General features: G+C 41.6%; 1 protein-coding gene and 1 long non-coding RNA gene across 2 annotated transcripts; one reads left to right on the forward strand and one right to left on the reverse strand.

The window, feature by feature from the left end:
- Positions 1-3,011: 3,011 nt before the first annotated feature.
- Positions 3,012-5,251, forward strand: F2rl3 (coagulation factor II (thrombin) receptor-like 3). Its single transcript, NM_007975.4, has 2 exons — positions 3,012-3,367; positions 3,612-5,251. The coding sequence occupies exons 1-2, from the start codon at positions 3,256-3,258 to the stop codon at positions 4,688-4,690; spliced, it is 1,191 nt and encodes a 396-aa protein (NP_032001.2). The 5' UTR covers positions 3,012-3,255; the 3' UTR covers positions 4,691-5,251.
- A 54-nt stretch (positions 5,252-5,305) lies between these two features.
- Positions 5,306-27,962, reverse strand: Gm39198. Its single transcript, XR_878934.2, has 3 exons — positions 25,630-27,962; positions 18,731-18,796; positions 5,306-8,443 (listed from the first exon to the last, which is right to left on the reverse strand). It is a non-coding gene; the product is annotated as a predicted gene, 39198 (long non-coding RNA).

Raw genomic sequence — 27,962 nt, forward strand, 5'->3', positions numbered from 1 at the left:
CACTGAGTTTGAGGCCAGCTTGGTTTACAGAGAGTTCAGCATGGCCAGGGCTACACAGAAAAACCCTGTTTAGAGGAAAAAAAAAAAAAAAAAAAAAGAAACCACCATCAACAACAGAAACCATTCATAATGAGGAGCTAGTGAGATGGCTCAGTGGTTAAGAGCACTGGCTGCTCTTGCAGAGGACCCAGGTTCAATTCCCAGCATCTATTGGAGGCTCACACCCATCTAACTCCAGTTTAAACACTCTCTATTGATCTCCACAGCAACTAAGAAAATCATGAGTTATGTGTGTGGTGGAGGAGACTGAGACTGGGTCACACAAAACCCAGCATTAACAGTAACTTAAAAGTTCAAAGCTGGGGCTGCAGAGATGGCTCAGCAGTTAAGAACACTGACTGCACTTCCAGAGGTCCTGAGTTCAGTTCTCAGCACCCACATGGTGGCTCACAACCATCTATAATGGAATCTGATGCCCTCTTCTGGTGTGTCTGAAGAAAATTCCATAGATAGCCTTAGTTCACTTAACACTAAGGTCTCCTCAAGTTTCTTACACATGGTGGATGTGGTGAATGCCCTTCCTTATTTAGGGCTGGAACCGGAGACCTTTCTGTCCTCAGCAAGCCTTGCCCTTACATGTCTCAATGCTGATCCTGATGGACACCCCTCCTCACCTGCTTCTCCCTCCACCCCACCCTGGACACAAACATCCTGGTCCAGACCCCACCCCCCCCTCTGTGTGTGTGTGTGTGACTAGCCTCAGCTCCAGACACAGAAGCTTTTGGGTCACATACACTTAGCAAACCTCCATTCCCTGGTTGTCCCTGAGAAGGCTGGATCCTCCATACCCCTGGCATTTCAAGCCTGTTTCCACTCCAGGGCCTAAGCTATAGGACTGCTCTGCTCATTCACATCCTGCTTGCTTAGGGCTGATGAGGCTGGAAATGGCTGTGCTGGCCTTTGCTCCTCCATCCTAAATGGGTTTCATGTTTCTACACTTTGGCCCCCAGAATCCAGCACACCCTCAGAGACTAGCCTTTTCCTCCAAGGGCACAGGGGTCCTTGAAAGCAGACTTGTGTTTTACATTGCTAGGCATGAACCTGGGTTTTCAGCATGCAGAGTGGCACTGAGCTCCACTCCCTCAGATATGTGTGTACCTGCCTCTCTGAACCTCAGTCTCTTCTCCCCCTTCCCCACCCCTTTGCGGAAAGCTTTGTGTATGTGCATGCAGAGGGCAGAGGTCTAAGTGCTGTGTCTTCCCCTAGCACTCAACTTTATTTTCGGGACAGGGTGTCTCTCTGAATCTGGAGCTCACTGATGGGCTATGTGTACTGACCAGTGAACCTTCAGGACCCCTCTCTCTCCAGCTGCGGTTTACAGATGTGTTCTGCCATGCTCAGCTTGCTTACATGGGTGCTGGGGATTTGAACTCAGGTCCTTATGCTTTCACAGTAACATCTCCATACCAACCCTCTTCCAACCAGTTATTGTGGACTGTTTGTCATCACATAGCCCAGGCTGCACTCAAAATTGCAATTCTCCTGCCTCAGCCTCCAAATGCTGAGATAACAGACTTGCCCACCACCTCATCTGAACACAGAGTCCCCAATTGAGCAGTGCCTGTAACAACTCCCCAAAGTGTCTAGGACACCAAGGCAGCTCAGGGCCCTCTGCTGAGGTCAGGCCACCTACTGCACAGGTCACACCTGGAGCTTTGAGGGCCAGTGACTGGTGCCTCCAAGGGTCCCCACACTCAAACACTTACACTGAATGCCTTACAGCAGGCATATGGAAGGGCATAGACCCCACGCTCACACAGGGGCCTCATTCCTGAATCTCACTTTACTCCTGGCAAGGAGCTGGAACAAGAGAGGCATCCAGATGGCAGGGTGACCCCATCTTAGGGTTTCAGTTGCTGCAACAAAACGCTGTGGCCAAAAACGCAGGTTGAGAAGGAACAAGTTTATTTGGCTTACAGTTTTATATCACTGTTCATTTTTGAAGGTAATCAGGACCGGAACTCCTACAGGGCAGGAACCTGGAGGCAGGAGCTGATGCAGAGGCCAGGGAGGGGTGGGTGCTCCTTACTGGCTTGTTCCCCATGGCTTGCTCAGCCTGCTTTCTTATAGAAGCCAGGACCACCAGCCCAGGGATGGTACCACCCGCAATAGGGCTGGGCCCTCCCCCATTGATCACTAGTTGAGAAAATGTCTTACAGCTGACTCTCATGGATACATTTCCTCAATTGAGGCTTCTTCTCTGATGACTCTAGTGTATGTCAAGTTGATACACAAAACCAGCTAGCACATCCCCCAAGAGGACTTAGGGTACTCTGGACAACAACAATTGTTGATATGGCTTTAGCTTTCACTTACATCTGTCTGTCCGTCCGTCTGGAGACAGGGTCTCACTATGTAGTCCTGGCTGTCCTGGAACTTATTACATAGACCAGGCTATCCTTGAACTCACAGAGATCTGCCTACCTTGGCTTCCTAGAGTGCTGGGATTAAAGGCTGTGCCACCATGCCTACCCTAATTTATGTGTATGTGTGCTTGTGTGTGTATTCAGATGCCAAGATGTACATATGGAAGCCAGAGGACAGAGCCAGAGAGTGGGAGTTCACCCTCTCCCTCCACCATGTGGGCCCTGCATATCGAATGCAGGCCATCAGGCTTGGTGGCAAGCACCTTCTTTACCTGCTGGCATTGTGTGTCGCTTGTTGGTCTGCTTTAACAGAGCCAGGATGCACTGGGATGAGTTATTGTCTTGCCAGCCACAGATAGGAAATAGTGGGTGGCTTCTGGAAGGGCTAAGAATCCCACATGGTGATGACTTGGAGGAAGGCTGGATTGTTATCTAAACAGGAGCTGTGTTACTAGCCAGCAGGAAGTGGCCACTTGATCCACAGATGTTTCCTGGGCTGGGTGAGGTGGGGGATGTTGTGGAGATTTGGTAGGGGGTGGGGAGTAAGGCTGAAGCCTAGGACTCTTTTCTCCCATCCTTGGCCCAGTTCTTTATGAGACATTTTGGAGAGAGAGACCTAGGCAGGACACCCAGACCTCCTGAGTGCACACAGGGACCTTCGATGGGCTCCAGGGTGAGCAAGCAGATCCCAATGGGTCTATGGGGGTGGGAGCTCTGCTGTCTCCCCGAAGGTGCAGTTGCTCCCCACAAGGACTCCGGAAGCCGAGGGTGGAGTTGACAGGGCAGGAAGTCCCAGGCTGCAGCCCAGAAAGCTTCTGATCCTGGCAGCATGTGCTGGCCGCTGCTGTATCCTTTGGTGCTGGGGCTCAGCATCAGCCTGGCAGAGGGCATCCAGACCCCCAGCATCTACGATGATGTAGAGAGTACCAGGGGAAGCCATGGTGAGTGACTGTGTCCCTTAAAGGGGTGGATCAGAAATGGAGCTATTGCTGAGCAGGCTTACAGTCTTAGGTCCCTAAACTCCATGCCTTTGGGACTGGGTTGTATCCTTCCATTAACTGAGTGCTGGAGTGGGGACACTGAGGCACCCACAATGCCTAAGACTCTCAAGGCTATTCTCCTTCATCTTGTATCCCTAAAGGCAGGGCAGAGCAGTGGTTGACTGATGTCCCCTCTCTCCCACAGAAGGCCCTCTGGGTCCCACAGTAGAACTCAAGGAGCCGAAGTCCTCAGACAAGCCTAATCCACGAGGCTACCCGGGCAAATTCTGTGCCAACGACAGTGACACGCTGGAGCTCCCGGCCAGCTCTCAAGCACTGCTGCTGGGGTGGGTCCCCACGAGGCTGGTACCTGCCCTCTATGGGCTTGTGGTGGCTGTGGGGCTGCCTGCCAATGGGCTGGCGCTGTGGGTGCTGGCCACAAGGGTGCCACGCCTGCCATCCACCATTCTGCTCATGAACCTGGCAGTGGCTGATCTGCTGTTGGCCCTGGTGCTGCCACCACGACTGGCTTACCACTTGCGTGGCCAGCGCTGGCCATTTGGTGAGGCTGCCTGCCGGGTGGCCACAGCTGCCCTCTATGGCCACATGTATGGTTCAGTGTTGCTGCTGGCTGCAGTCAGCTTGGACAGATACCTGGCCCTGGTGCATCCTTTGCGGGCCCGTGCACTGCGTGGTCAACGCCTCACTACTGGACTCTGTTTGGTGGCCTGGCTCTCTGCAGCCACCCTGGCCTTGCCTCTCACTCTGCATCGGCAGACCTTCCGATTAGCTGGCTCCGATCGCATGCTGTGTCATGATGCGCTGCCCCTGACTGAGCAGACCTCCCACTGGAGACCGGCCTTCATCTGCCTGGCTGTCCTGGGCTGCTTCGTGCCACTGCTGGCCATGGGCCTGTGCTATGGAGCCACCCTTCGTGCACTGGCGGCCAATGGCCAGCGCTACAGCCATGCACTCAGACTGACAGCCCTGGTACTGTTCTCGGCAGTGGCCTCTTTCACACCTAGCAATGTGCTGCTGGTGCTGCACTATTCAAACCCGAGCCCTGAGGCCTGGGGCAATCTCTATGGAGCCTATGTGCCCAGCCTGGCACTCAGCACCCTCAACAGCTGCGTAGACCCTTTCATCTACTACTATGTGTCCCATGAGTTCAGGGAGAAGGTACGCGCTATGTTGTGTCGCCAGCCGGAGGCCAGCAGCTCCTCTCAGGCCTCCAGGGAGGCTGGAAGCCGAGGGACTGCCATTTGCTCCTCTACACTTCTGTGACTGGTAGCTGAGGTGGGAAGGGGGCATTCTGGCTTGACTGGGTCTCCCCTTAAACTACATCCCTCTTGAACCCTCAGGACATGACCTTATTTGGATATGCAGTTGGTGCGACCTTCATTAGTGGAGCTGAGGTCCACTGGAAATGCTTTTGTAAAAGGTCTGGGTACTATACGTCTGTCACTCCAGCACTAGGGAGGTGGAGAAGAGGATCAGGAGTTCAGGATTATCTTTGACTGTAGTGAATTTGGAGCTAGGCTGGGCTATGTGAGAGTCCAGAGGCAGAAAGGAGTTATGAGGTCACTAGCTAGAGGATGCTGAGAAACCAGAATGGAGTTTCCCTTAGAGCTTCAGGGGATCCAGCCCTAGACACCCTGATTTTGTCAAGGTGCCTCTTAGAACTTCAAACCTTTGTGCTTAGCATGTGTCTGCACAGTGTAGATGTGTCTGCACACATATATTGTATGTGCCTGCGGGTACACAGAGAGGCCAAAGGATGATGGGTGTCTACCTCAATTCCTTCTCTACCATTAAATTTTTAAAAAAATGCTATATATATATATATATATTGTGTGTGTGTGTGTGTGTGTGTGTGTGTGTGTGTGTGTGTGTGTGTGTGTATTCTGCCTGCATGTGTGCCTGGTGCCCACAAAGGTCATAAGAGGGTCAGATCTCCTGGAACTGGAGTTATAGCTAGTTATGAGGTGTCATTTGGATGCTGGAGATGGAACCCCAGTTCTCAACAAGAACAGCAGATGCTCTTAACTGCTGAGCTATCTCAATGGGCCTCCACCCCACGAGATTAGATTTCTCAGCAGATTGAAACTCATTGTCTGTGGCTAGGCTGGTCTGCCAGCAAGTTCCCTGCATCTTCTTCCCATGTATGCCACACCTGGCTTTTACATGGGTTCTGGTCCTCATGCACGCACAGCAGGTACTACCGACTGAGCCACCTTACTTTCTTTCTAAGCTTACTTTTTAAAGGCACATGGGTCCTTCACACCACTCTACTATTTGTCCTAAGATGCTGCAAGGGGAGAATGAGGATTCCCAGGCCCACCTGGCTTCTTAGCTCTGCTCTTGGGGTCCCAACACTTAAAAAATCTCTCAGGGTCTGGCAAGATGGCTTAGGGGAGTAATGGCTATGGACCTGAGTTTGATTGCCTGGATTCACATGGTAGAAGAGAACCCACTCTAGCAACTTGACCTGTGGCCTTCACACATGTGCTGTGGCACGCATGACAGTCCCTTATGTCCAAGATTAGTATCTTGTCTTCACCCAACCCTAAAGGTGAGCTGCAGGAGGACTACTGGTACCTCAGGGGGCGGGTCACTGAGCCACTGTGTTGTCTGTAGCCAGGTCCTGCATGAGAGAAAACTAGCCCTATATTGCATTATTTGCAGAAGGCTGAAAACTGCAGGGTATGTGGAGATCAGCTTGTACTTACTAGTGACCTAGTGGTTTCTACAGCAGCAGGCATAGGACCTCTTCCAGGATAACACGGCTGAGTTCCATGACTGGCTTCCCAGGATATAGCAGACTTGGGTCTTGGCCTTTCAAGTGTGTGGCATCTATGAAGAGTGCCCTCAGATCTGCTAGAAGGACAACATCTTCCAGATGCTAGGAGTGATGATGGACTTGGGTGAGGGGTCTGCAAGTGGTCCAGCCCATAGCATTGTGTTGTGGTGCAGTATGAGCAGTTCTTCTGAGCAGACCATGCGCCAGCTTATTCTTGGCCCAGCACAGAGTGCAAGCTTGGGGACAATCTCTGGGGAGGGCAGCTAACTGCACATGGCAACTCTCAAACCCCAAGACTGACACCAATCTGTAGTTCAAGGGTCAGAACTTGCTCTGAAGTTTGGAAGTCTTGAATATGTGCCTTAAGGGACTCTTGGGACCACTGGGTCCTACTGCAGATCGAAACTTGAGAACTGTGGAAAGACCTTCAAAGATCTGTTTCTGGAAATATTAAAAAAGACGAATGGGCACATTCCTCCGCTGTGTCTTTGCCTTGGCAGCCTGGCTGGCCAAGCACTGGTGAGCAATGGCCAACCTGTTTTATCTCATGGAGACTCTCTGGCCTGGAGCTCCAAAACATCTCCACCTAGTTCCCTAGGTTTCCACTGGTGGGTCGTTACCATGCCAACCCCATGCTTTAAATTCCCCATGGCCTTTGTGGTACACATCTAGCAAACCCACACTTTACTGACTGTACCTTTCTCTTAAGCCCAGAATTGCTGTCACATGAAAGAAAACACAAACTTAGTTCAGAAACAATGGTAACCCAATCTCTGGGCTCAACAACTAAAACCTAATCCTGTAAGCCTTATTAAAATCTGATTCCTTTGGTGGCAAATCCTTGTGGATCCGCCAAGATACAGGGAAACTCTAGCAGCTACATCTTAACCCCCTGCTGTCCTGTTCCAGAAGGACCTAACTCTCTCTTGCTACCTCTCCTCCTTTGTACAACTCAGAAGTCCCGCCTACTCGCCCAGTGATTGGCTCCTTTATTCATTAGTGATTGGTTCACAGGAACAGCACCAGGCCCACCCACAACACAGATCTGCCCAGAAACTGAGCAACACCCCAACACCCTGTATAACTCTTATGAGCTGTCCCAACACTGCACAGGCCTCACACCTCCCCATATCCCCCCGCTCCTCCTTGCCCTGTGTCCTGACTGCTGTCTTCTGACTTTGACTTTTCTGCCCTTTGCCCCTGGTCTGATCTCAAGGGCAAACCCTTTCTGGAGTCAGAAGGGATATGTCCTGGTTGTGGAAGGTTGGGCAACAATAATGGCTTCTACAAACTCAGGAGGAACTGTGCTCCACCTCCCTGCACATGGGCCCTGAGCACAAACACTATTGCTGGTGCCAAGAAGTGCTTGCTGACAGGAACCTGATATGGCTGCTCTACCAATACACCAATACGCACCTGACCAATACAGTTGCAGATACTCACAGGCAACCACCAGACTGAGCCTGGAGACCCCAATGGAGGAGTAAGGGGAAGGACTGAAGGAGCTGAAGGGGATTGCAACCCCATAGGAAGAACAATATCAACTAACTGGACCACCCAGAGCTCTCAGAGACTAAATGACCAACCAAAGTATATACATGGAGGGATCCAAGGCTCCAGATACAGATAAGGATGGCCTTATTTGACATCACTGGGAGGAGAGGCCTTTGGTCCTGGGGATGCTAGAGGGGTGAGTTAGTAGTGGGTGAATGGGTGGAAGAGCATACTCATAGAGGCAAATGGGAGGGGGGAGAAGGGAATGAGATGGGGGTTTGTGGTGGGGTAACTGGGAAGGGTGATATCATTTGAAATGTAAATGATTAATTTGAATAAAACGATTAATAATTACAAAAGAAAGCTAGTTAGCTATAGCATTTGTTATCCAATCTATGAATGCTAAGAATGTGCAGGTATAAATAGAGCTTTGATCTGAACAAATGATTTGAACAGTCTGAAAGGCAGGACCAAATGACCTAGCTGCTCTGAAAATGTCTGAGAAGCAAGTCTTCAGAGGGAAAAGCTTCAATGACGGTAAGGCAGGATCAAGCAGGGAGCTGGGAAAACGCGACTCTGCATCTCAGCCTCCCCAAGGGCGGAGCCTGTCAGGGTGGCCCTCCTGGTCTTCTATTCTGCGATACTCAAACTTCACAAGCAATGCAGAGGACTGTGAAGGCGTCTGTGTGAACATGCAGCATGCCCAGCACAATCAAGTTCGATTTCATGCTTTCTGTCAGCAACTGAAAAACAACTGCCTTTCTTTAGAAGCTAGTTTGATCATACAATCAAACTGCAACACAAATCTCTATTCATGCCATTATGCTATGCAATAACAAGTCTGAGAATTTGGTAGCCAGCAGGACTTACTGGCCATGAAAGCTGAAGTTCTGGCTGGAGATGTATAATGTCCCAGTCAGTTTCTGATTTGTTTTAATAGAGGGTTTGACGTTGAACATTGCCAGTTTGTTTGACCCTTTAATTTTCTTCTTGTCTATACAGTTGAGATCATCAGGAGGTCAGCCCCTGTCATGTGTGATTTTTATCAGTTTGGAAAGAACTCAAAGCTTTTCTTTTCCTGTGGAAATATAGGCATGACCTCTCTCCCCCAGTGTAACACATTTCTTGTTTTCTATTCTGAGGTTAGGACATAAACAGGCTGGTAGGTTCAGCAGTCCCCTCCCTCCCCCAGTAATCCAACGTCTCTCAGAAACTGCAGCTTTTTTTGTTATCATTCAAAAAACCACTTAATAAAACATTATGTAATCTACCTCTGGGAGGTCTTTGTTACACTTTTCTGCTTGTTAAGCATCTCTTTTAAAGTATGATTGGATTTCTCTATGAGTGCTTGTCCTGTAGGATTGTTTGGTAGACCTGTAATAGTTTTTACACCAAAATATGTATAAAATCATTCCATTTTATTAGAGACATGTGCTGGAGCATTGTCAGTCTCAATTTTCCTAGGTATTGCCATAATGGCTATGAATTGTAATAAATGTGTAATTATAGGATCAGCCTTTTCAAAAGTTGAGGCAGTTGTGCATTGAAATCCTGATTGTGTGTCTATAGTATGGTGTACTCTATTCAGTTTACCAAATTCTGTAAACTGAATCATATATTTGCCAAATTTCATTTCTTTGGGTGAGTTTAGGTTTACTCCCTGTCAGTAATGGAATTTGGTTATATATAGAAAAAGTAGAACATGCCTTTACAATTTCCTTGGCTTTCTGCCAAGTAATAGAAAACTCTTTTTTTTAAACCTTTGCTATTAACAAGGTGTTTTAAATGAAATTCTGAAGCCCCAATCCCACTTCCTATCAATAGCTAATCGATATCATCATTGCCTTGAGTTAGAAGGCCTAGTAGACCCACATGAAATATGATATGTATTATATATTATGCATGATCTCTATTTCTAACCACTCATTGCAGTTGAATAAACAGTTAAGTCAGTTCAGAATCGTGCTGAATAAATTCATCAGTTTCGATATACAAAGCAACTCTCTGGATACTGAGAGTCTATTATTATATTAAGAGATTATGAAAATCTAATAACACCATGAGAATTACAAATAACTGATTCTTGAATTGAGTTATAAGGGCTCTCAACCACCTTCCTTGTGTTTTCTAACTTATATCCTGCCTTTCCTGTTTGATTTGCATTAGTATAAAATATAAGGACTCTAGAAATTGGTGTCACTTTTACCCTAAGAGGGAGAATCCAAATGTTTCTTTGTATAAACTGAAGTCACTTGCTTTGGAGGTATTTATGGTTAATTTCTCTCCCCCCTCCCCAAATTACTGCAAGTTCTTTGTTCTTTGTCAATATTCATTTTTTACAATATGAGGTAATCTCAGTATTCATGAGAAGTACCACCATCTCAGATGGATCTATTCTAGCTAATTGATGAACTCTGATTTTTCCTTTTAGAATCAGTTCACAGACATTTTCTATAGAAGTCTTTAAGTGTTTACTCTTTTTTTTTTTTGTGCTAAAAATATTGATTCTAAGATATAATCTTCCCTCTGTGGGGATGTGGGAGAATAAGTAGAAGGCAAGATAACTAAAATATAAGCCATCATTGGGTCAGTAAGATCTATACAGGCATTCTGTAATTTTCTATTAGTGGAGTAAAAAATATTTTAAAATACTGGTATGGGGTTTCTTCCTGGCTTAGAGCAGCCCTGGAAACCTAAACTCCACCTATATCCCTTCTTCCCCGCTATTGGCTGTGTGCATCTTTATTTGCCAATCAGAATTAACTGGGGGAAGGGTCACTCAGTGTCTTATTTACAGACTTTCTTGTTTTTAGAGTAGTTTTGTGGGCCTCAAAACATCATTAGAATATAAGCAGCATTAGGCCAAACCACTACAGTTGCAGCCGATTCCTTTTCAGCTTCAGCTGGTATTTGTCTTGTGTTATTTAATTCTTTATCATCTTTCAAGTTTTGAGATAAATTATTTAGCCCTTGAGTGGCCAAACAATTATAGGCCAAAGTCAGTTAACATCTCCTAATAATTTTTGAAAATCATTAAAAGCATTTAGCCAGCCGGGCGTGGTGGCACACACCTTTAATCCCAGCACTCGGGAGGCAGAGGCAGGCGGATTTCTGAGTTCGAGGCCAGCCTGGTCTACAAAGTGAGTTCCAGGACAGCCAGGGCTCCACAGAGAAACCCTGTCTCAAACAAACAAACAAACAAACAAACAAACCCAAACATTCAACCAATCTTCTCTAATTTGTATATTTTGTTTTTGAATTTCCTGCAGATTTATCGTATATGCTAGGTAATTAACAGAATTTCTTCCTTGTAGTTTTTCAAGAACATTTGTAATCCCCAAGAAGGCAAACTCTTTTTTGCCTCATCAAACATTTGTTCTAAGGAATCTCTATTTGAATCAGCCAGCAAAATATCATTCATATAATGGTAAATTATGGGCTGAGGAAATATTTTACAAATTATTTTCAATAGCTGTTGTCCAAAATATTGCCATAAGGTAAAACTATTCAACATTCCTTGTGGCAGAACTTTCAGTTGGTACCTTTTGGTTGGCACTGAGTGGATAAATGTGGGAACTGTTAAGGCAGTTCCTTGTAGTTGTAAAGGGATCGTGAAAAACAATCCTTTCGATCAATCACTGTGATAGGCTGTTCCTTCAGTAACAAGGAAAGGAGTGGGATTGCAGGCTGCAAGGAACCCATTGGCTGAATAATTTTATTGACTGCTCTCAGATGTGTTAACATCCTCTATTAGCTGGATTTCTTTTTGATGACAAATACAGGAGAGTTTCTGGCTGATAGATTCCTCTATGTGTTTGACCTCCAGCTGCTCTTGGACTAGCTGTTCTAGTGTCTGTAATTTTTACTTTACCATAATCCATTGTTCAGTCCAAATAGGTTGGTCAGTCAACAACCTTAGTGTCAAGGCTGTTGGTGTTTTATAAGCAGTGGCTCCCTGCTGGTTCAAGAGTTAATCTCCACTGTATTCTGTTTATGGACAGCCTGGACAATCTGGTCAGGTGGGGTGGGGGAGGGGGAGGGCATCCACATGGAGAGGGGGTGGGGTGGGGAGGAGGTGTGGGACGTGGAGCAGTCAGAGGGTGGATGGGGAATGGGAATGGAATATTGAGTGTAAAAAATGAATTAAAAATAAAATAAAATAATAATAAAAAAAAAAAACCTCACAGGATAAAAGATCTCATGCCAATCGTCCTTTCTTCCTTTCCCATACTGGAGATGGAACAAAGATTCTCATGCATGTGAGGTGAGCTTTCTACTACACTAAGCCAAATTTCTGGCCCCATGTTTTTCTAATCAAGTTCTAATCCTAACAAACAATACTTATTTTTTTTTAAATCCTTTTTAAAATAGTAAAATGTTCAGAAAAGTTGGAAAATGAAGATAATCAACACTCAAATGACTTTTACCAAGCTCTGTGGCACAGAACCCTCACCTCTACATGTGTATTTTTTTTCTTGAATGCTTTAAAATTTGTAATCATCAAGGCAGTTCACTTCTCAATACCTCAGCAACTACTTAAGAAGAAGGATTTTTTTCTATGCAGCTGTAATGATTAACACAAGAAGTTAAACATCAACACTATTTTAAAATACTAGGTACTTATTAAAACTATCCCAACAATTCCAAATCAGATCTTTCCTGTCTAATCTGCTTTGATCAAGTAAGACTGCATGTGGCAGTCACCTTTCATTCATCTTTAATCTAACAGCTACGGCTTTTATTTTCATGAGTCCAGACCAATTACTTTGTTAAAAAGGTTCACCTTTGGAAATAAATGGTTGCTTTTACACATTTCTATTTATGTTAACATCCTGACAGAAACAATACTCAGATGAGTCTTCCTCAGTGGATCACACTAAAGAGACATGTAATATAAGTTAGTTGTTTTTTCTTTTCAGTTAATTTTTTTTATATTGTAGGTTTATGGGGCTGTGATGCATGTATATCTGTGCACTACATGTGTGTCTAGTGCCCTCAGAGGTCAGAAGGGTGCACTGGAGTGCTTGGAACTGGAGTTACAAAAGGCTGAGAGCTACCAGTGGGTGCTGGAATGGCACCCAGATCCTCTGCAAAAACTGCTGAGCCATCTCTCCAACCCCTCAATGAATTTTTTAACTACTACATAAAATAATAAATTTCATTTACATATTTGAGTTCAGTTTGCTAATCAAGTTTGATTATAATTTGTTACATTATTGATATTAGACAATTTCTATATGCTCAAGTTACCAAACTACTACTTTTATCTGTATTCCAAATAAGACTGACAATACCAATGTCAACTCACAATTTTTGATCTGAAGATTCCCTGCAGGTCTGACAAATGAGTGTACTGACTTGGCACTTTTCGAAGATGAACTGTTTCAAAGTCAGTTTGAACACCAGGACCCTGATATTCTCCCATGTACATTCATTGCCATTTGTGATGTATTTGGACAAACAATGGTACCTGACTATAGAATGTGGGTAAAAAAGGACCAGAAATCAGGCTCACTTATTAAGTAGTAAATAATCTTAAACCTTAAAACTGTTTCTGTTATTTTAATTTCAAATATTTTCAATTTCTACAGGAAGAAAACTTTTAAGTACAGATTCTCATTTATTACAAAAATACACTTACTTAGTTTCTCCTCTCCTTACCCTAACAAACTGATGAAGCCTATTAGCACTTTAGCAAGGAAACTTTAAAAACAACTTTGTGGTGATGTATTTCTTTCTTTACCATTTAAAGGTAGAGTTAGTTCTCATTAATCATAGGTTTCTGCTCCTGTAAATTAGCATACTCACTAAAATTGCATCTGTATCCCCCAAAACAATATTAGCAGAGTTATTACAATATTACAGAGTTATTTGCAGATCTGCAGAGCAGAAAGATTATGTTAATATTTCTAAGTTAGTGTTTCAGATGAACTCAAGTTAGGTAATGATTCGCCTTACTGTTCCAACTCTCAGACTATAAAAAAGTGAAGTTTGATGATCTAGGTGGATCTGAATGCAGTGTTCCTAAGAGTCAGAAGGCTGTAATATGTCTTACAAGCAGAAGATATGTGTAAAAAATGATTCATTCAAATATGAGTTACAAGTTTTCATGAGTTGACTGTGAGCTCGATCTCAGTGGATCAACAATACATATTAATATATAGGAGCATAAAATGACAGTTTTAAACAGAAACATACATGAAACAAATTCATAAACTATAGAATTGATAAGAATGTGACAAAAAACTCATGAGAAACTATGCATTTTCATTTAGGAGCAATGATTGATATAATATAACATTTATGGTATTTCTAGAACACAAATATGGTAAATTACAAGAACAGGCTATAAAATACATTCCCAAGTTACAATACTCCTTTGTAAATATAGTTTTGCCAGTTCTTTTTTTTTTTTTTTAAATGGAAGGAAATGACTGGAATGATGCTCCACCACTGAATGCTAGGATTAGGCTACCAAAACATAACAAAATTTTAAGAAGTCCAAAATATTCCTTAGGGCACTTGAGTGTACCAATTTTTCCACTAGTGAATTTATAATAAGAGTCTCCTTGTCTATCTGATATGTAAAGGAAATACAACTCAAAATAGCTGAATGGATAAAGCTAACTTTATGTTCTTTCTTTCTTTTTTATTTTTATTTTATTTATTTATTTTTGTTTTTTCTAGACAGGGTTTCTCTGTGTAGCCCTGGCTGTCCTGGAACTCACTCTGTAGACCAGGCTGGCCTCGAACTCAGAAATTTGCCTGCCTCTGCCTCCCAAGTGCTGTGATTAAAGGCGTGCGCCACCACGCCTGGCTAACTTTATGCTCTTAAATACTTACACCTAAGAACAGAAAGTTGCTGAGCATGGTGGCACACACCTTTTAATCCAAGCACTCAAGAGAGAAGAGACAGGCAGAGATATGTGAATTTGAGGCTGGCCTGGTCAGTGTTCCAGATCACCTGGGTCTACAGAGTGAGACCCTGTTTCAAAAACAAAACACAGCAAACAAACAAACAGAAAAAAACGAAAGAAAACAGAGGAGGGGAGGGGTCACAAAATACATAAAAATAATTCACTGAACAGTTAATCCCAAAGATAATGTCTAATACTATACACATTTTTGAATCAGACTTTATATCAAAATTTATCCCTCATTGCTGGACACAGTACTACCAGTTATTTAAGGTGAGAATTCACTTAATCTTTCATATTGTAAACTGGAGTTTTGTTTGTATGCACACATAGTAAATGTGCGTGTGTATGTGTATCATGTGTGCCATGGTATCCTTGTGGATGTTTAGTTATTATTTTACCACATAACTGTTTGAAGTTGACATTTTACTTAAATTTATAATAATACACACTAAATCTATGATATTTGAGTGTTTTCTACTATTCATCAGAACTGCAAGTAGGTATCACTCTGGGTTATGATGGGCAGTGTGCAAAAGAGTTCAGAGCAAGCACGAGACAATAACCCTGAGGGATGCCTATCAAACTGGCTCTTGGTTAACATCTGGGAATCGGACCTGGAGAAGGTTCACATCATTCTCTGGTTGATAAAAACTTACTGAGTGTATTTAAAATGCTTGTGCAAATAATATGGTTATATTTTACACCTGTTTTCCTTTGGGGAGTCTGAATTTTGGTATACACTACCCAGACAAAGTATTGACCAAGTCCTTTAAAGATGTGAGGAGTGAGCTTCTGAAAAACCTTTATGATAGATGTTTCATTTGTTGTCATAATTTGTTGGGTTGGGAACTGAATATAACCTATAGAGTCTTTTTAGAAAAACTTCTAAGCTTGATTATCAGCAGGCTTTTAATTCCTGTATTCTGCTGGCTGTGCTTTGTACCTGTTACTATAATAAGGAGCTGTAATAGCAGGCAGGCACTGGTCCTTTCAGTCCCCTATTCAATCACTGAACCTAGAGTTAGTCTTGGGCTCACCTTAAAGCATACACATTATCTGGGTGTGGTGACACACACCTTTAATCCCACCACTTGTGAGGCAGTGGCAGGCAGATCAATGAGTTTGAGGTAAGCCTGGTCTACACAGATTTCAAGGACAACTAGGGCTATGTAGAATCCTATCACAAAACAAGTAACAACAACAACAACAACAACACACACACACTTATATACATACTCTGAATAAAAACAATAACAACAACAACAACACACACACACTTACATACATACTCTGAATAAAAACAATAACAATAACAACAACAACAACAACACACACACACACACACACACACTTATATACATACTCTGAATAAAAAGGATACATACTATTTTACCAGGCAATGTGCTCTTGGAGGAAAGTCATTACTCATACATAGCAAATCTTTCATTGACTGTGGAATAGTATCTACAGAAACACTTGAGAGTAAAAACCATGTTCATTTAACTTTAAAGTTTTTAAGTGATTTTATACATGCCTTGAGGAAAGCTTGTCTTACTAGACTGCAGACTAGCAATTGTCAGTTTAGACTCCTGACAAAGCCTTGTCATCTCTCATAGCTAACTTCTGCCATTACCCTAGACGTCTTTAAAATTTTTATAAAACTTTTCTCTACTCAATTTTTCATTTCTAACCCATGTATCTTTAGCACTTACTTCCTGATTCATAATCAGTAACTGACAAAAATTATATGCATCAACAAATATATAACAAATTTAAAACATAAAAACAATATTTACTTATAAAATATATCCTTGGTAGTTATAATTTCTTAGCAAATTTATTATATATTTTACTAACATTCTAAAATGAATGGGAAAACATCAATATTTTGAAACCCTGATTAACCAAAAATAATTAAAAACTCCAAAACAATGAAAGTCAGTTCTTGGTCTCCCAAGAGTTGGTAATACAGCTTTAAATGTGTAGCTCTAAGCTAAATAAATTTTTTTCTAACTCCATTAGTTACAGCATTGATCACAACCAACTAGAAAGAAAATTGCATAGTACAATCCATACAAGCAACAATGCCTTCACTATCTTCATCTCTCTTACAGCAATCCTCTTCACCTGATTATCTCCGAACACTGATGTGAAGCAGTCTCAGCTCTAGAAGCCTATCTCTAATGTAAGGTCTTTCTTGAAACCAACAAAACTTTATGTTTATTTTGAAACTTCCTTCATTTATCAGTATAATATGAACTCGGATATCCTTGATTATCATCCCATGAGATGCAATTATTTCCTGCCTGCTCTTTAAAAAAAAATCATACTCACTTCTGTTTGTTTTGTGCTGCTATATAATTATCTTACATATATATGTCTAATTGGTCACTGTTATCACTTTACTTTCTCATTCTAAATGCAGAAGTCACATAATTTTGTCTGTAGGAACATATATAACAGAAAAAGGTATTTTGCCATCCCTACCTAGAAAAAGTAGACACTTTAGGCCCATCCTTATAAATGATAATCTGCTTTAACCAAAAGAATGAAACATATTATATATACTTATTTTTAGAAAGTTAATGATGGCTATAGTTCCTCCACCTTAACTATGGTTTTGCTTTCTGGAGTTTACTACCAAATATGGTCCAATGATATTTAATGGAAAATTTCCAAAATAACTTATGTTTTAGTAACTTTCATTCATAGCATACCACTTTAACTCTTCTATTTTACTAATTAATGTTGGCAATCTCTTATAGTGATAATTTATAAATTATGCTTTCTCACAGATTGGTGTATTTATACAACATACTATATAGTCTGTTTGGTACTATGCACAATTTCAGGCATCTTGGGATAAATCCCCTAAGACAAAGGGAAGACTACTGACTACTGTTTGATTAGCAGCTGAAACACCCTGCTCACTGTTACACACTAGTGCATCTCAGAGAACAATGTAGATTACATGACGTACTACCAATCATAACCTCCATTTATTAAATGGCTAGTGTATATCAGATACTGGGGTAAGAGCTTAGGTTCAATGTCTTATTAAATTCTACAGTAATCCTCCAGATACTAAGTACAGATGAGCTAACACAAGTTTAGAAAGGTAGAGAACTAGCCAGTCCAAAGAATCAGAATGTTAATGCACTTCCTACAAGAAGGTCTATATATCAGCCCACAAACTGCCTTTGCTTGCACTCCTTCATGGGCTAGCTTACTTACCTCAGTCTCCAAATAACCTTAACTAATCGCCTTCTCCTGATTAAGTCACCCCCACAACTTCAGTGGAATTTCATCTGTCCTTAGAATGCCATTTATCACTTTCACACCTTTTCTTCCCTACTGAAGTGTACATTCAAAAAGACATAGCAGGAGCTGGTGAGATGGCTCAGTGGTTAAGAGTGCCGACTGCTCTTCCGAAGGTCCTGAGTTCAAATCCCAGCAACCACATGGTGGCTCACAACCATCTGTAACAAAATCTGATGCCCTCTTCTGGAGTTTCTGAAGACAGCTACAGTGTACTTACATATAATAAATAAATAAATAAATCTTAAAAAAAGAAAGACATAGCAGAATATTCAGCATGTGAGTCACTTAGTAAATATATTCTGGTTCGATCAATTTTAAAGTGGCTGCCACTGTGGCTTTTCCTCTACTTCATATTCACTGCTAGCACATCAGCTACTTCAAATGTGGTTAAAAAAATCCTCCTATGGGTATTGCTGAGTTATGAGAACTAAACTAATAACTAAAAATTAGACTCTTAGGAGACTGTACAAACATCCCCCCACCAAAAAAACCCATACCCTCTGATTCTTCATCCTTTCTTTCTTTATCCAGAGACTCTTGTATAAGATAGTGATAAGTCAGCAAAGGAAATTTCATTTGATCACTGGTCACATCTGCCAGAAGTAAATATACCTTGCATTTAACAAGAGAAGGAAAAATCAGTCAGCTTATTCAACAGTCATCATAGTGTTTACTATGCAGTGATTTTACCCCCTTTCTATACATTAATCATAACACTGCAAAGGATATTATTGTAGAGGATAACCTCTACACAATAAAAGCAATTTTTTAGAAGAATAAATTACTTACCACAGTGGATATTGAAAAAGAAGAACCTTAGAGCCAGCAAGATGCCTGAAGATCTGAGTTTGACTCCTGAAAACCACATATAAAGAAAGAACTGACTCCTCAAAAAGTTGTTCTCTAACCTTCATATGTATAAGCATGCAAGCACACACACACACACACACACACACACACACACACACACACACACACACACACACAGAGAGAGAGAGAGAGAGAGAGAGAAAGAGAGGGAGAGAGAGAGAGAGAGAGAGGCAGGAGGGAGGAATGGAAAGAAAATAAGTAAGTAAATAAATATAATTTTTAAAAAGCACGCCAGAGTGTTAAATATCTATCAATTGACTTAGAAAACTCATGACTTCCACATAATTTTGTGCCATGTCTGAAATCATGAGTAAACAGTAAGTCCCATGTTTGTTGATTTGTTAAAAAAAAAAAAAAGTGAGTCGACTAAATATAACCTGTTTAAACTGAGTGTCTTATGCAACACACAACAAAGCAAAGTATTAATCATGTATTCTGGGAAGACAATAAACACCTACTGAGAATATACCAGGCAATGAATGTGTTACTGATTTATATTTTCTACATCAAGGTCAGACAGATGTCTCAGCTGTTAAGAGCACTTGCTGACCTGGCACAAGGCCTAGGTTCAATTCCCAATACCTACATAGTGACTCACAAAACTGTCTCTAATTTCAGTTTCAGAGGACACAACCTCATTTGGCCTCAAGACTCTAGGCATGTATATGATGCACATACATACATGCAGGAATACATAAAACAAACATTTTTTTAAAAAGTCACACCTTCTGCATTCCAAAAAACAAACAAACAACAATAATAACAAAAGTTAAGACATGTTCAAGATTGGCGTAGGTTATATAGCTTTACATTATCACAGGGGAAAAATTCCTAAACAGAACAGCAATGGCCTGTGCTGTAAGATCAAGAATCGACAAATGGGACCTCATAAAATTGCAAAGCTTCTGTAGGGCAAAAGTTACTGTCAATAAGACAAAAATGCCACCAACAGATTAGGAAAGAATTTTTTCCAATCCTACACCTGATAGGGGACTAATATCCAACATATACAAAGAACTCAAGAAGCTGGACTCCAGAAATTCAAATAACCCCATTAAAAATGGGGTACAGAGCTAAACAAAGAATTCTCAACTGAGGAATACCAAAGGGCTGAGAAGTACTTAAAAAAATGTTCAACATCCTTAATCATCAGGGAAATGCAAATCAAAACAACCCTGAGATTCCACCTCACACCAGTCAGAATGGCTAAGATCAAAAATTCAGGTGACAGCAAATGCTGGTGAGGATGTGGAGAAAGAGGGACACTCTTCCATTGCTGGTGGGATTGCAAGCTTGTACAACCACTCTGGAAATCAGTCTGGCGGTTCCTCAGAAAACTGGACATAGTACTACCAGAAGATCCAGCAATACCTTTCCTGGGCATATACACAGAAGATGTTCCAACTGGTAATAAGGACACATGCTCCACTATGTTCATAGCAGCCGTATTTATAATAGCCAGAAGCTGGAAAGAACCCAGATGTCCATCAACAGAGGAATAGATACAGAAAATGTGGTACATTTACACAATGGAGTACTACTCAGCTATTAAAAACAATGAATTTATGAAATTCTTAGGCGAATGGATGGATCTGGAGGATATCATCCAAGGTAACCCAATCACAAAAGAAGTCACTTGATATGCACTCACTGATAAGTGGATATTAGCCCAGAAACATAGAATATCCAAGATACAACTGGAAGACCAACACGTGGATACTTCATTCCTCCCTAGAATAGGGAATAAAATACCCATGGAAGGAGTTACAGAGACAAAATTTGGAGCTAAGACAAAAGGATGGACCATCCAGAGACTGCCCCACCCGGGGGTCCATCCCATAATCAGCCACCAAACGCAGACACTATTGCCTATGCCAGCAAGATTTTGTTGAAAGGACCCTGATACAGCTGTCTTTTGTGAGGCTATGCCAGTGCATGGCAAATACAGGAGTGGATGCTCATAGTCATCTATAGAATGGAACACAGGGCCCCAATGGAGGAGCTAGAGAAAGTACCCAAGGAGCTGAAGGGGTCTGCAACCCTATAGGTGAGAAACAATATGAATTAATCAGTACACCACAGAGCTCGTGTCTCTAGCTGCATATGTAGGAGAAGATGGCCTAGTCGGCCATCATTGGGAAGATTGTTCTTGCAAACTATATATGCCCCAGTACAGGGGAACGCCAGGGCCAGGAAGTGGGAGTGGATTGGGGAGCAGGGCAGGGGGGAGTGTATAGGGGGCTTTGGGGATAGCATTTGAAATGTAAATGAAGAAAATAGCTAATAAAAATTGTTTAAAATTAAAAAAAGAAAAATATATTTAATTGCTATGTCTCCCTTTTCATTTCTGATTTTATTAATTTGGATAATGTCTCTGTGCCCTCTGGTTAGTCTGGCTAAGGATTTATCTATCTTGTTGATTTTCTCAAAGAAACAGCTCCTGGTTTTGATTATTCTTTGTATTGTTCTTTTTGTTTCTATTTGGTTGATTTCAGCTCTGACTTTGACTATTTCCTTTTGTCTGCTCCTCTTGGGTGCATTTGCTTCTTTTTGTTCTAGAGCTTTCAGGTGTGCTGTCGAGCTCCTGGTGTGTGCTCTCTCCAGCTTCTTTTTGGAGGCATGCAGAACTTGATTTTTCCTCTTACCACTGCTTTCATTGTGTGTAAGTTTTGGTATGTGTCTTCATTTTTGTTATGACCCGTCCAGCAGGTCCAGTTATTCGAGGGTCTTGAGGGGACCTTCTCCCAAGAACCAAATTGGGGGGTAGAGAGAGACGAGAACCTTGTGCAAATAATGCCACACGGAAGCAGTCTGAGTAGCATCAAGCTCCCTATGTATTAACCAGGCCCAAGGTTTAAATGCACAAGCAAAAGGGGAAGTACAGGTACTTATCAGCGGGAGGGGTGGGGCAATAGAATTGCACAAGCAAAAGGAGAAGTACTTATCAGTGGGAGGGGTGGGACAATAGAAATTTTTTCTTTTGGCAGCTACACAGGGAAGCAGGAACTTGGTGGTATCAGGGTGTGGTCAGGACATGGGCGATGACTTAGGGCTGGAACATTCTGTGGTTGTTCTCGGAATCAATGTGTCGGTGGCCCGCTTTTGACCCCCCCTTTTTTTTCTCGGGGGGAGAGGCCCAATTCAGAGATCAGGACAATTGTGTTGTCTTAATGGCTCCCAACATCATTAAATTCTAAAAAGCCTTTAATTTCTTTCTTGATTTCTTCCTTGACCAAGTTATCATTGAGTAGAGCGTTATTCAGCTTCTATGTTGTAAAGAACCCATGGTCTCAGAGGGCATTTTTTTCCAATGCTATAAAAGCTGCCTGAAGCCTCAGCCCTGAGGCTTCCACATCTGCATTCCCAGCTGCTGCATTTCCTTCAGCCACAGATAGCCAAGCCTTGGAGAATGGGCATGAGTGATAAAGAACAACTCATGCCCACCACCTGAACCCGAGGTACAGCAACGCATGTACCACGCCCTGGATAACTATGAAAAACAGGCCATAGAGCTCATGTGTGCATGGGAGTGATACAGGAGTGCATGGAGTAATGTGTGGAATGCCTTAGCTGTAATTGGCTGAATTTAGATTGACCACTCCAGTCTGGCAGGGCAAAATCGCTCGATTCCTGAGGGCACAGAGGAGACATCATATAGAGAAAAATCTGTATGGACCCCACTCAGACACTCACGTGGACACCTGATGCTCAGACAACAAAGCCTGCACTGCCAGCTCAGCTTCAGGGGATCCAAAAGCAAGGAACATCAAGTCACATTTACCTGCACACAGCTGGGAGCTAGGTCACGCCCACCGACCAGAAAGGTTAGTTGAGGAATCTGTGTGAAAGAATGAGTATGGGCCCATTTCACCATTTATTTGCTTTTTGCTCTTTATGGATAAATAAAACTTTTTCCACTGAGTTTTGAGGAATTTGCTTTCTGCCCCATTTTATGGCAGTTTGCAATACACGTGTATATGTTCTTTCTGTTGTTTCTTTGGGGGAAATAAAACCAGCCTTTGTCCATGGCGATCTATCTGCTAAGGTGCATAGGATTATTTTTATCTTCTTGTATTTGTTGAGGCCTGTTTTGTGACCAATTATATGGTCAATTTTGGAGAAGGCACCATGAGGTGCTGAGAAGAAGGTATGTTCTTTTGCTTTAGGATGAAATGTTCTTTCTATAAATATCTGTTAGATCCATTTGGTTCATAACTTCTGTTAGTTTCACTGTGTCTCTGTTATGTTTTTGTTTCCATGATCTGTCCATTTTTGAGAGTGCAGTGTTGAAGTCTCCCACTATTAATGTGTGGGGTGTGATATACGCTTTGGGCTTTAGTAAAGTTTCTTTTATGAATGTGGATGCCCTTACATTTAGAGCACAGATGTTCAGAATTGAGAGTTCATCTTGGTGGATTTTTCCTTTGACCAGTATGAAGTGTCCTTCCTTATCTTTTCTGATAACTTTTGGTTGAAAGTTGATTTTATTCGATATAAGAACGACTACCCCCACTTGTTTCTTTGGATCATTTGCTTGGAAAACTGTTTTTTCAACCTTTTACTCTGAGGTAGTATCTGTCTTTGTTGCTGAGGTGCATTTCCTGTATGCAGCAAAATGCTGGGTCCTGTATACATATCCAGGCTATTATTCTATGTATTTCTTGGAAAATTGAGTCCATTGATGTTGAGGTAAGGAAAAGTGGTTACTTCCTGTTATTTTTGTTGTTAGAGGTGGAAATATGTTTGTGTGGCTATCTTCTTTTAGGTTTGTTGAAAGATTATTTCTTGCTTTTTCTAGGGTGTAGTTTCCCTCCTTGTGTTGGTGTTTTCCACCTATGATCCTTTGTAGGTCTGGATTTATAGAAAGATATTGTGTAAATTGGGTTATGTCATAGAATATCTTGGTGTCTCCATCTATGGTAATTGAGAGTTTTTCTGGGTTTAGTTGTCTGGGCTGGCATTTGTATTCTCTTAGGGACTGTATAACATCTGTCCAGGATCTTCTAGCTTTCATAATCTCTGGTGAGAAGACTGGAGTAATTTTGACAGGTCTGCCTTTATATGTTAATTGACCTTTTCCCCTTACTGCTTTAAATAATTCCTTCTTTGTTTTGTCCATTTGGTGTTTTGACTATGATGTGCTGGGAGAAATTTCTTTTCTGGTCCAATCTATTTGGAGTTTTGTAGGCCTCTTGTATGTTTATGGGGATCTTTTTCTTTAGGTTAGGGAAGTTTTTTTCTGTAACTTTGTTGAAGTTATTTACTGGCCCTTTAAGTTGGGAATCTTCACTCTCTTTTATACCTATTATCCTTAGGTTTGGTCTTCTCATTGTGTCCTGGATTTCCTGGATGTTTTGGGTTAGGAACTTTTTGAATTTTTCATTTTCTATGATTGTTGTGTCAATGTTTTCTATGGTATCTTCTGCATCTGAGATATTCTCGTCCATCTCTTGTATTCTGTTGGTGATGCTTACATCTATGACTCCTGATCTCTTTCCTAGATTTTCTATCTCCAGAGTTGTCTCCTTTTGTGATTTCTTTATTGTTTCTATCTCCCCTTTTAGATCCTGGATGGTTTTGTTCAATTCCTTCACCTGTTTGGTTGTGTTTTCCTGTAATTCTCTAAGGATTTTGTTTGTTTGTTTGTTTCCTCTTCAAGGGATTCAAGCTGTTTACCTGTGTTTCTTTAAAGGAGTTATTAATGTCCTTCTTAAAGTCCTCTATCATCATCATGAGATGTGAGTCTTGCTTTTCTGGTGTGTTTAGGTATCCAGGGCTTGCTGTGGTGGGAGAACTAGGTTCTAATGATGCAAAGTAGCCTTAGTTTCTGTTGCCTATGTTCTTGCCCTTGCCTCTCACCATCTGTTGATCTCTGGTGTTAGCTGGTCTTGCTGTCTCTGATTGTCCCTTGTCCCTCCTACAGTCCTGAAGGAATTTGGTCATGGACAGCTGTGACCCAGTGTCAGCTCCAGGGTGCAGATGGAAACAGGATTCTGTCCCAGGCTGCTCCTCGGTTCCTGTGTCCTGAGGGTTCCAGGCAGGTCCCTCTTGGGCCAGGAATTTGAGTAGAAGTGGTGGTCATACCTGTGCTCACAGGCTTGTTAGCACTCCTGGGAGACCCACTCTCTCCCACCAGTATTTGGGTAAGGAGCGCTGTGGCACAGGATCACCTCCAGATGCAGACAGAAACCAGAAGCCTAAAGTGTAGTTTATTAGCATATTATCAATACAAACTGAATAAAGTAACTGTAGCTGATAATTACGTAAGTTGTTATACCAAGAAGTTTCCTTACTAAATGAACTATTTATTGGTAAGTCCAATTTCTCTCTGATCAATTAAAAAAATTGAAAAAGTATTTACTGGCTAAAGGAATACTTAGATTTTGATGAAAGTAAACTCAAAAGAAATTAATGAAATCATTCAAAGAAATTTATCATATAATACTTTAATTAAAAAGTTTCACAAGCAAATCCTGGTGACACATGCCTTTATTCCCAGCACTGGGGAGGTAGAAACAGGTGGATCTATGTGAATTTGAGGTCAGTCTAGACACCACGGTGATCTATAGGACAGCTAGAGCTACACAGTGGGAGCCTATCTCAAAAAATCCAAATCAACAATAAATGAGTTGAGCAAATATCTTACATATATCATTTGCTAAAAATTCAAATTATTCCAGATGCTATTTGATGTTCATAAGACTTTACATAAATTAAAACTTAAACATTTAATGCAAATGCATCATTTGTAGCAAGGGACATAAAAATAAAGATTTCAAAGTAATACCAATCTAGAGATACAAGCAAACAGATCTGACCTTTTCCAGTGGTTTTCCTGGTGAGCGCCCAATCAGTTTCCAGTCATTCAAGACTTCAACTTTTGAAATAAGCCTAAGAAGGAGGGAAACTTTCTAAATATATAACCAAATATTTTTCATAATACTATTCAATTTCTTTAAAAAGACATTTCCTTACATCCACACATTTCATTTAGAGAATGTTCAACAAGTTTAATATGTGAACTTAACTTAGGGATATAAACTAAAAGTAGAAACAATGTTTTCTAGTTCAAGAATTCTTAAAATTTGATTCATTTAAATCTATTCACCCAATAAAAGCATTCTTTCCACAAAACATAAACTAAGAATAATTCCTCCTTTAATATGATACAATAAATTTAGAAGAGAAGCAAAAACTGACATTAAAATAATACTTATTAAAGGTAGTTATAGAATTGATCATGCCTTCTCATTAGCGCCAGCCCCAGGCCACTTCGGGCACGAACTCAGCGGATGATCCCATGGTCCCCAAAGGACTCTCCACACCTCAAGCACCCTAGAACTCCCAGGATCATAGGATCACTGAGAAGAGTTGGCCTCCAGAGAGGGCTTTGACTCTGGGACTCAGGTGAGAGCCCCATCTTGTATTCCAGGTCTTTCAGAGACCAATCTTCACAGGAGAGCACACGGGTCGCAGAAGCAACAGAGCTTCTTGGACAGGGTTGCTTCAGGCCTTCATCTTCCACCAGGAGGCTGAGCTGAGCCCCAGAGCTCTGTGCAACTTCCCTGCAAGAGGAGAGCTTACCTGCAGAGAGTGCTCTGACCACTGGGATTCAGGAGAGAGTTGGACTACCAGGAGTGCTGACAGCTGCTAACAGAATCAAAGGAGGAACAAGCTCTAGCCAGAGGCAGCTAGAACATCTAACACCAGAGACGACCAGATGGCAAAAGGCAAACATAAGAATCGTATTAACAGAAACCAAGATCACTCGGCATTATCAGAACCCAGTACTCCCACCACAGCGAGTTCTGGATACCCCAACACACCTGAAAAGCAAGATTCAGATTTAAAATCATATCTCATGATGCAGGTAGAGAGTTTTAGGAAGGGCATTAATAACTCACTTAAAGAAATGCAGGAGAATACTGCTAAACAGGTAGAAGTCCTTAAAGAGGAAGCACAAAATCCATCAAAGAATTACAGGAAAACACTGTTAAACAGGTAAAAGTCCTAAAAGAGGAAACACAAAAATCCCTTAAAGAATTACAAGAAACACAACCAAACAGGTGATGGAATTGAACAAAACCATCCAAGATCTAAAAATGGAAATAGAAACTATGAGGAAAACCCAAAGGGAGACAACTCTGGAGATAGAAAACCTAGAAAAGAAATTAGGAGCCGTAGATGCGAGCATCAGCAACAGAATACAAGAGATGGAAGAGAGAATCTCAGGTGCAGAATATTCCATTGAAAATATGATACAACAATAAAAGAAAATGCAAAATGCAAAAAGATCCTAACTCAAAACATCCAGGAAATCCAGGACACAATGAGAAGACCAAACATAAGGATAATGGGTATAGATGAGAATGAAGATTTTCAACTTAAAGGGCCAGTAAATATCTTCAAAAAATTATAGAAAAAAATTCCCTAACCTAAAGAAAGAGATGGCCATGAACCTACAAGAAACCTACAGAACTCCAAATAGACTGGACCAGAAAAGAAATTCTTCCTGACACATAATAATCAGAACGACAAATGCACTAAATAAAGACAGAATATTAAAAGCAGTAAGGGAAAAAATGTCATGTGACATATAAAGGCATACTTACTAGAATTACCCCAGACTTCTCACCAGAGACTGTGAAAGCCAGCATATCCTGGATAGATGTTGTACAGACCCCAAGAGAACACAAATGCCAGCCCAGGCTACTATACCAAGCAAAACTCTCAATTACCATAGATGGAGAAACGAAAGTATTTGCATGACAAAAACAAATTCACACAATATCTTTTCATGAACCCAGCCTTTCAAAGGATAATAAAGGGAAAACACCAACACAAGAAAGAAAACGATGCACTAGGAGAATCAAGAAAGTAATCCTTCAGCAAACCTAAAAGAAGACAGCCTCAAGAACAGAATCCCAACTTTAACAACAAAAATAACAGGAAGCAACAATTACTTTCATTAATATCTCTTAACATCAATGGACTCAATTCCACAATTAAAAGACATAGACTAACAGACTGACAACATAAACAGGACCCAACATTTTGCTGCTTCCAGGAAACTCACCTTAGGGACTAAGACAGACACTACCTCAGAGTGAAAGGCTGGAAAATAATTTTCCAAGCAAATGGTCCAAAGAAA

The sequence above is a fragment of the Mus musculus genome, chromosome 8 (genome assembly GCF_000001635.26).
Source record: "Mus musculus strain C57BL/6J chromosome 8, GRCm38.p6 C57BL/6J".
Classification (NCBI taxonomy): Eukaryota; Metazoa; Chordata; class Mammalia; order Rodentia; family Muridae; genus Mus; species Mus musculus.

Bases quoted from the DNA above. Each gene is read 5' to 3' on its own strand.
- F2rl3 (NM_007975.4), top strand. From the start codon at position 3,256: ATGTGCTGGCCGCTGCTGTATCCTTTGGTGCTGGGGCTCAGCATCAGC. The intron at 3,368-3,611 runs GTGAGTGACTGT...TCTCTCCCACAG, and splicing joins GAGTACCAGGGGAAGCCATG to AAGGCCCTCTGGGTCCCACA.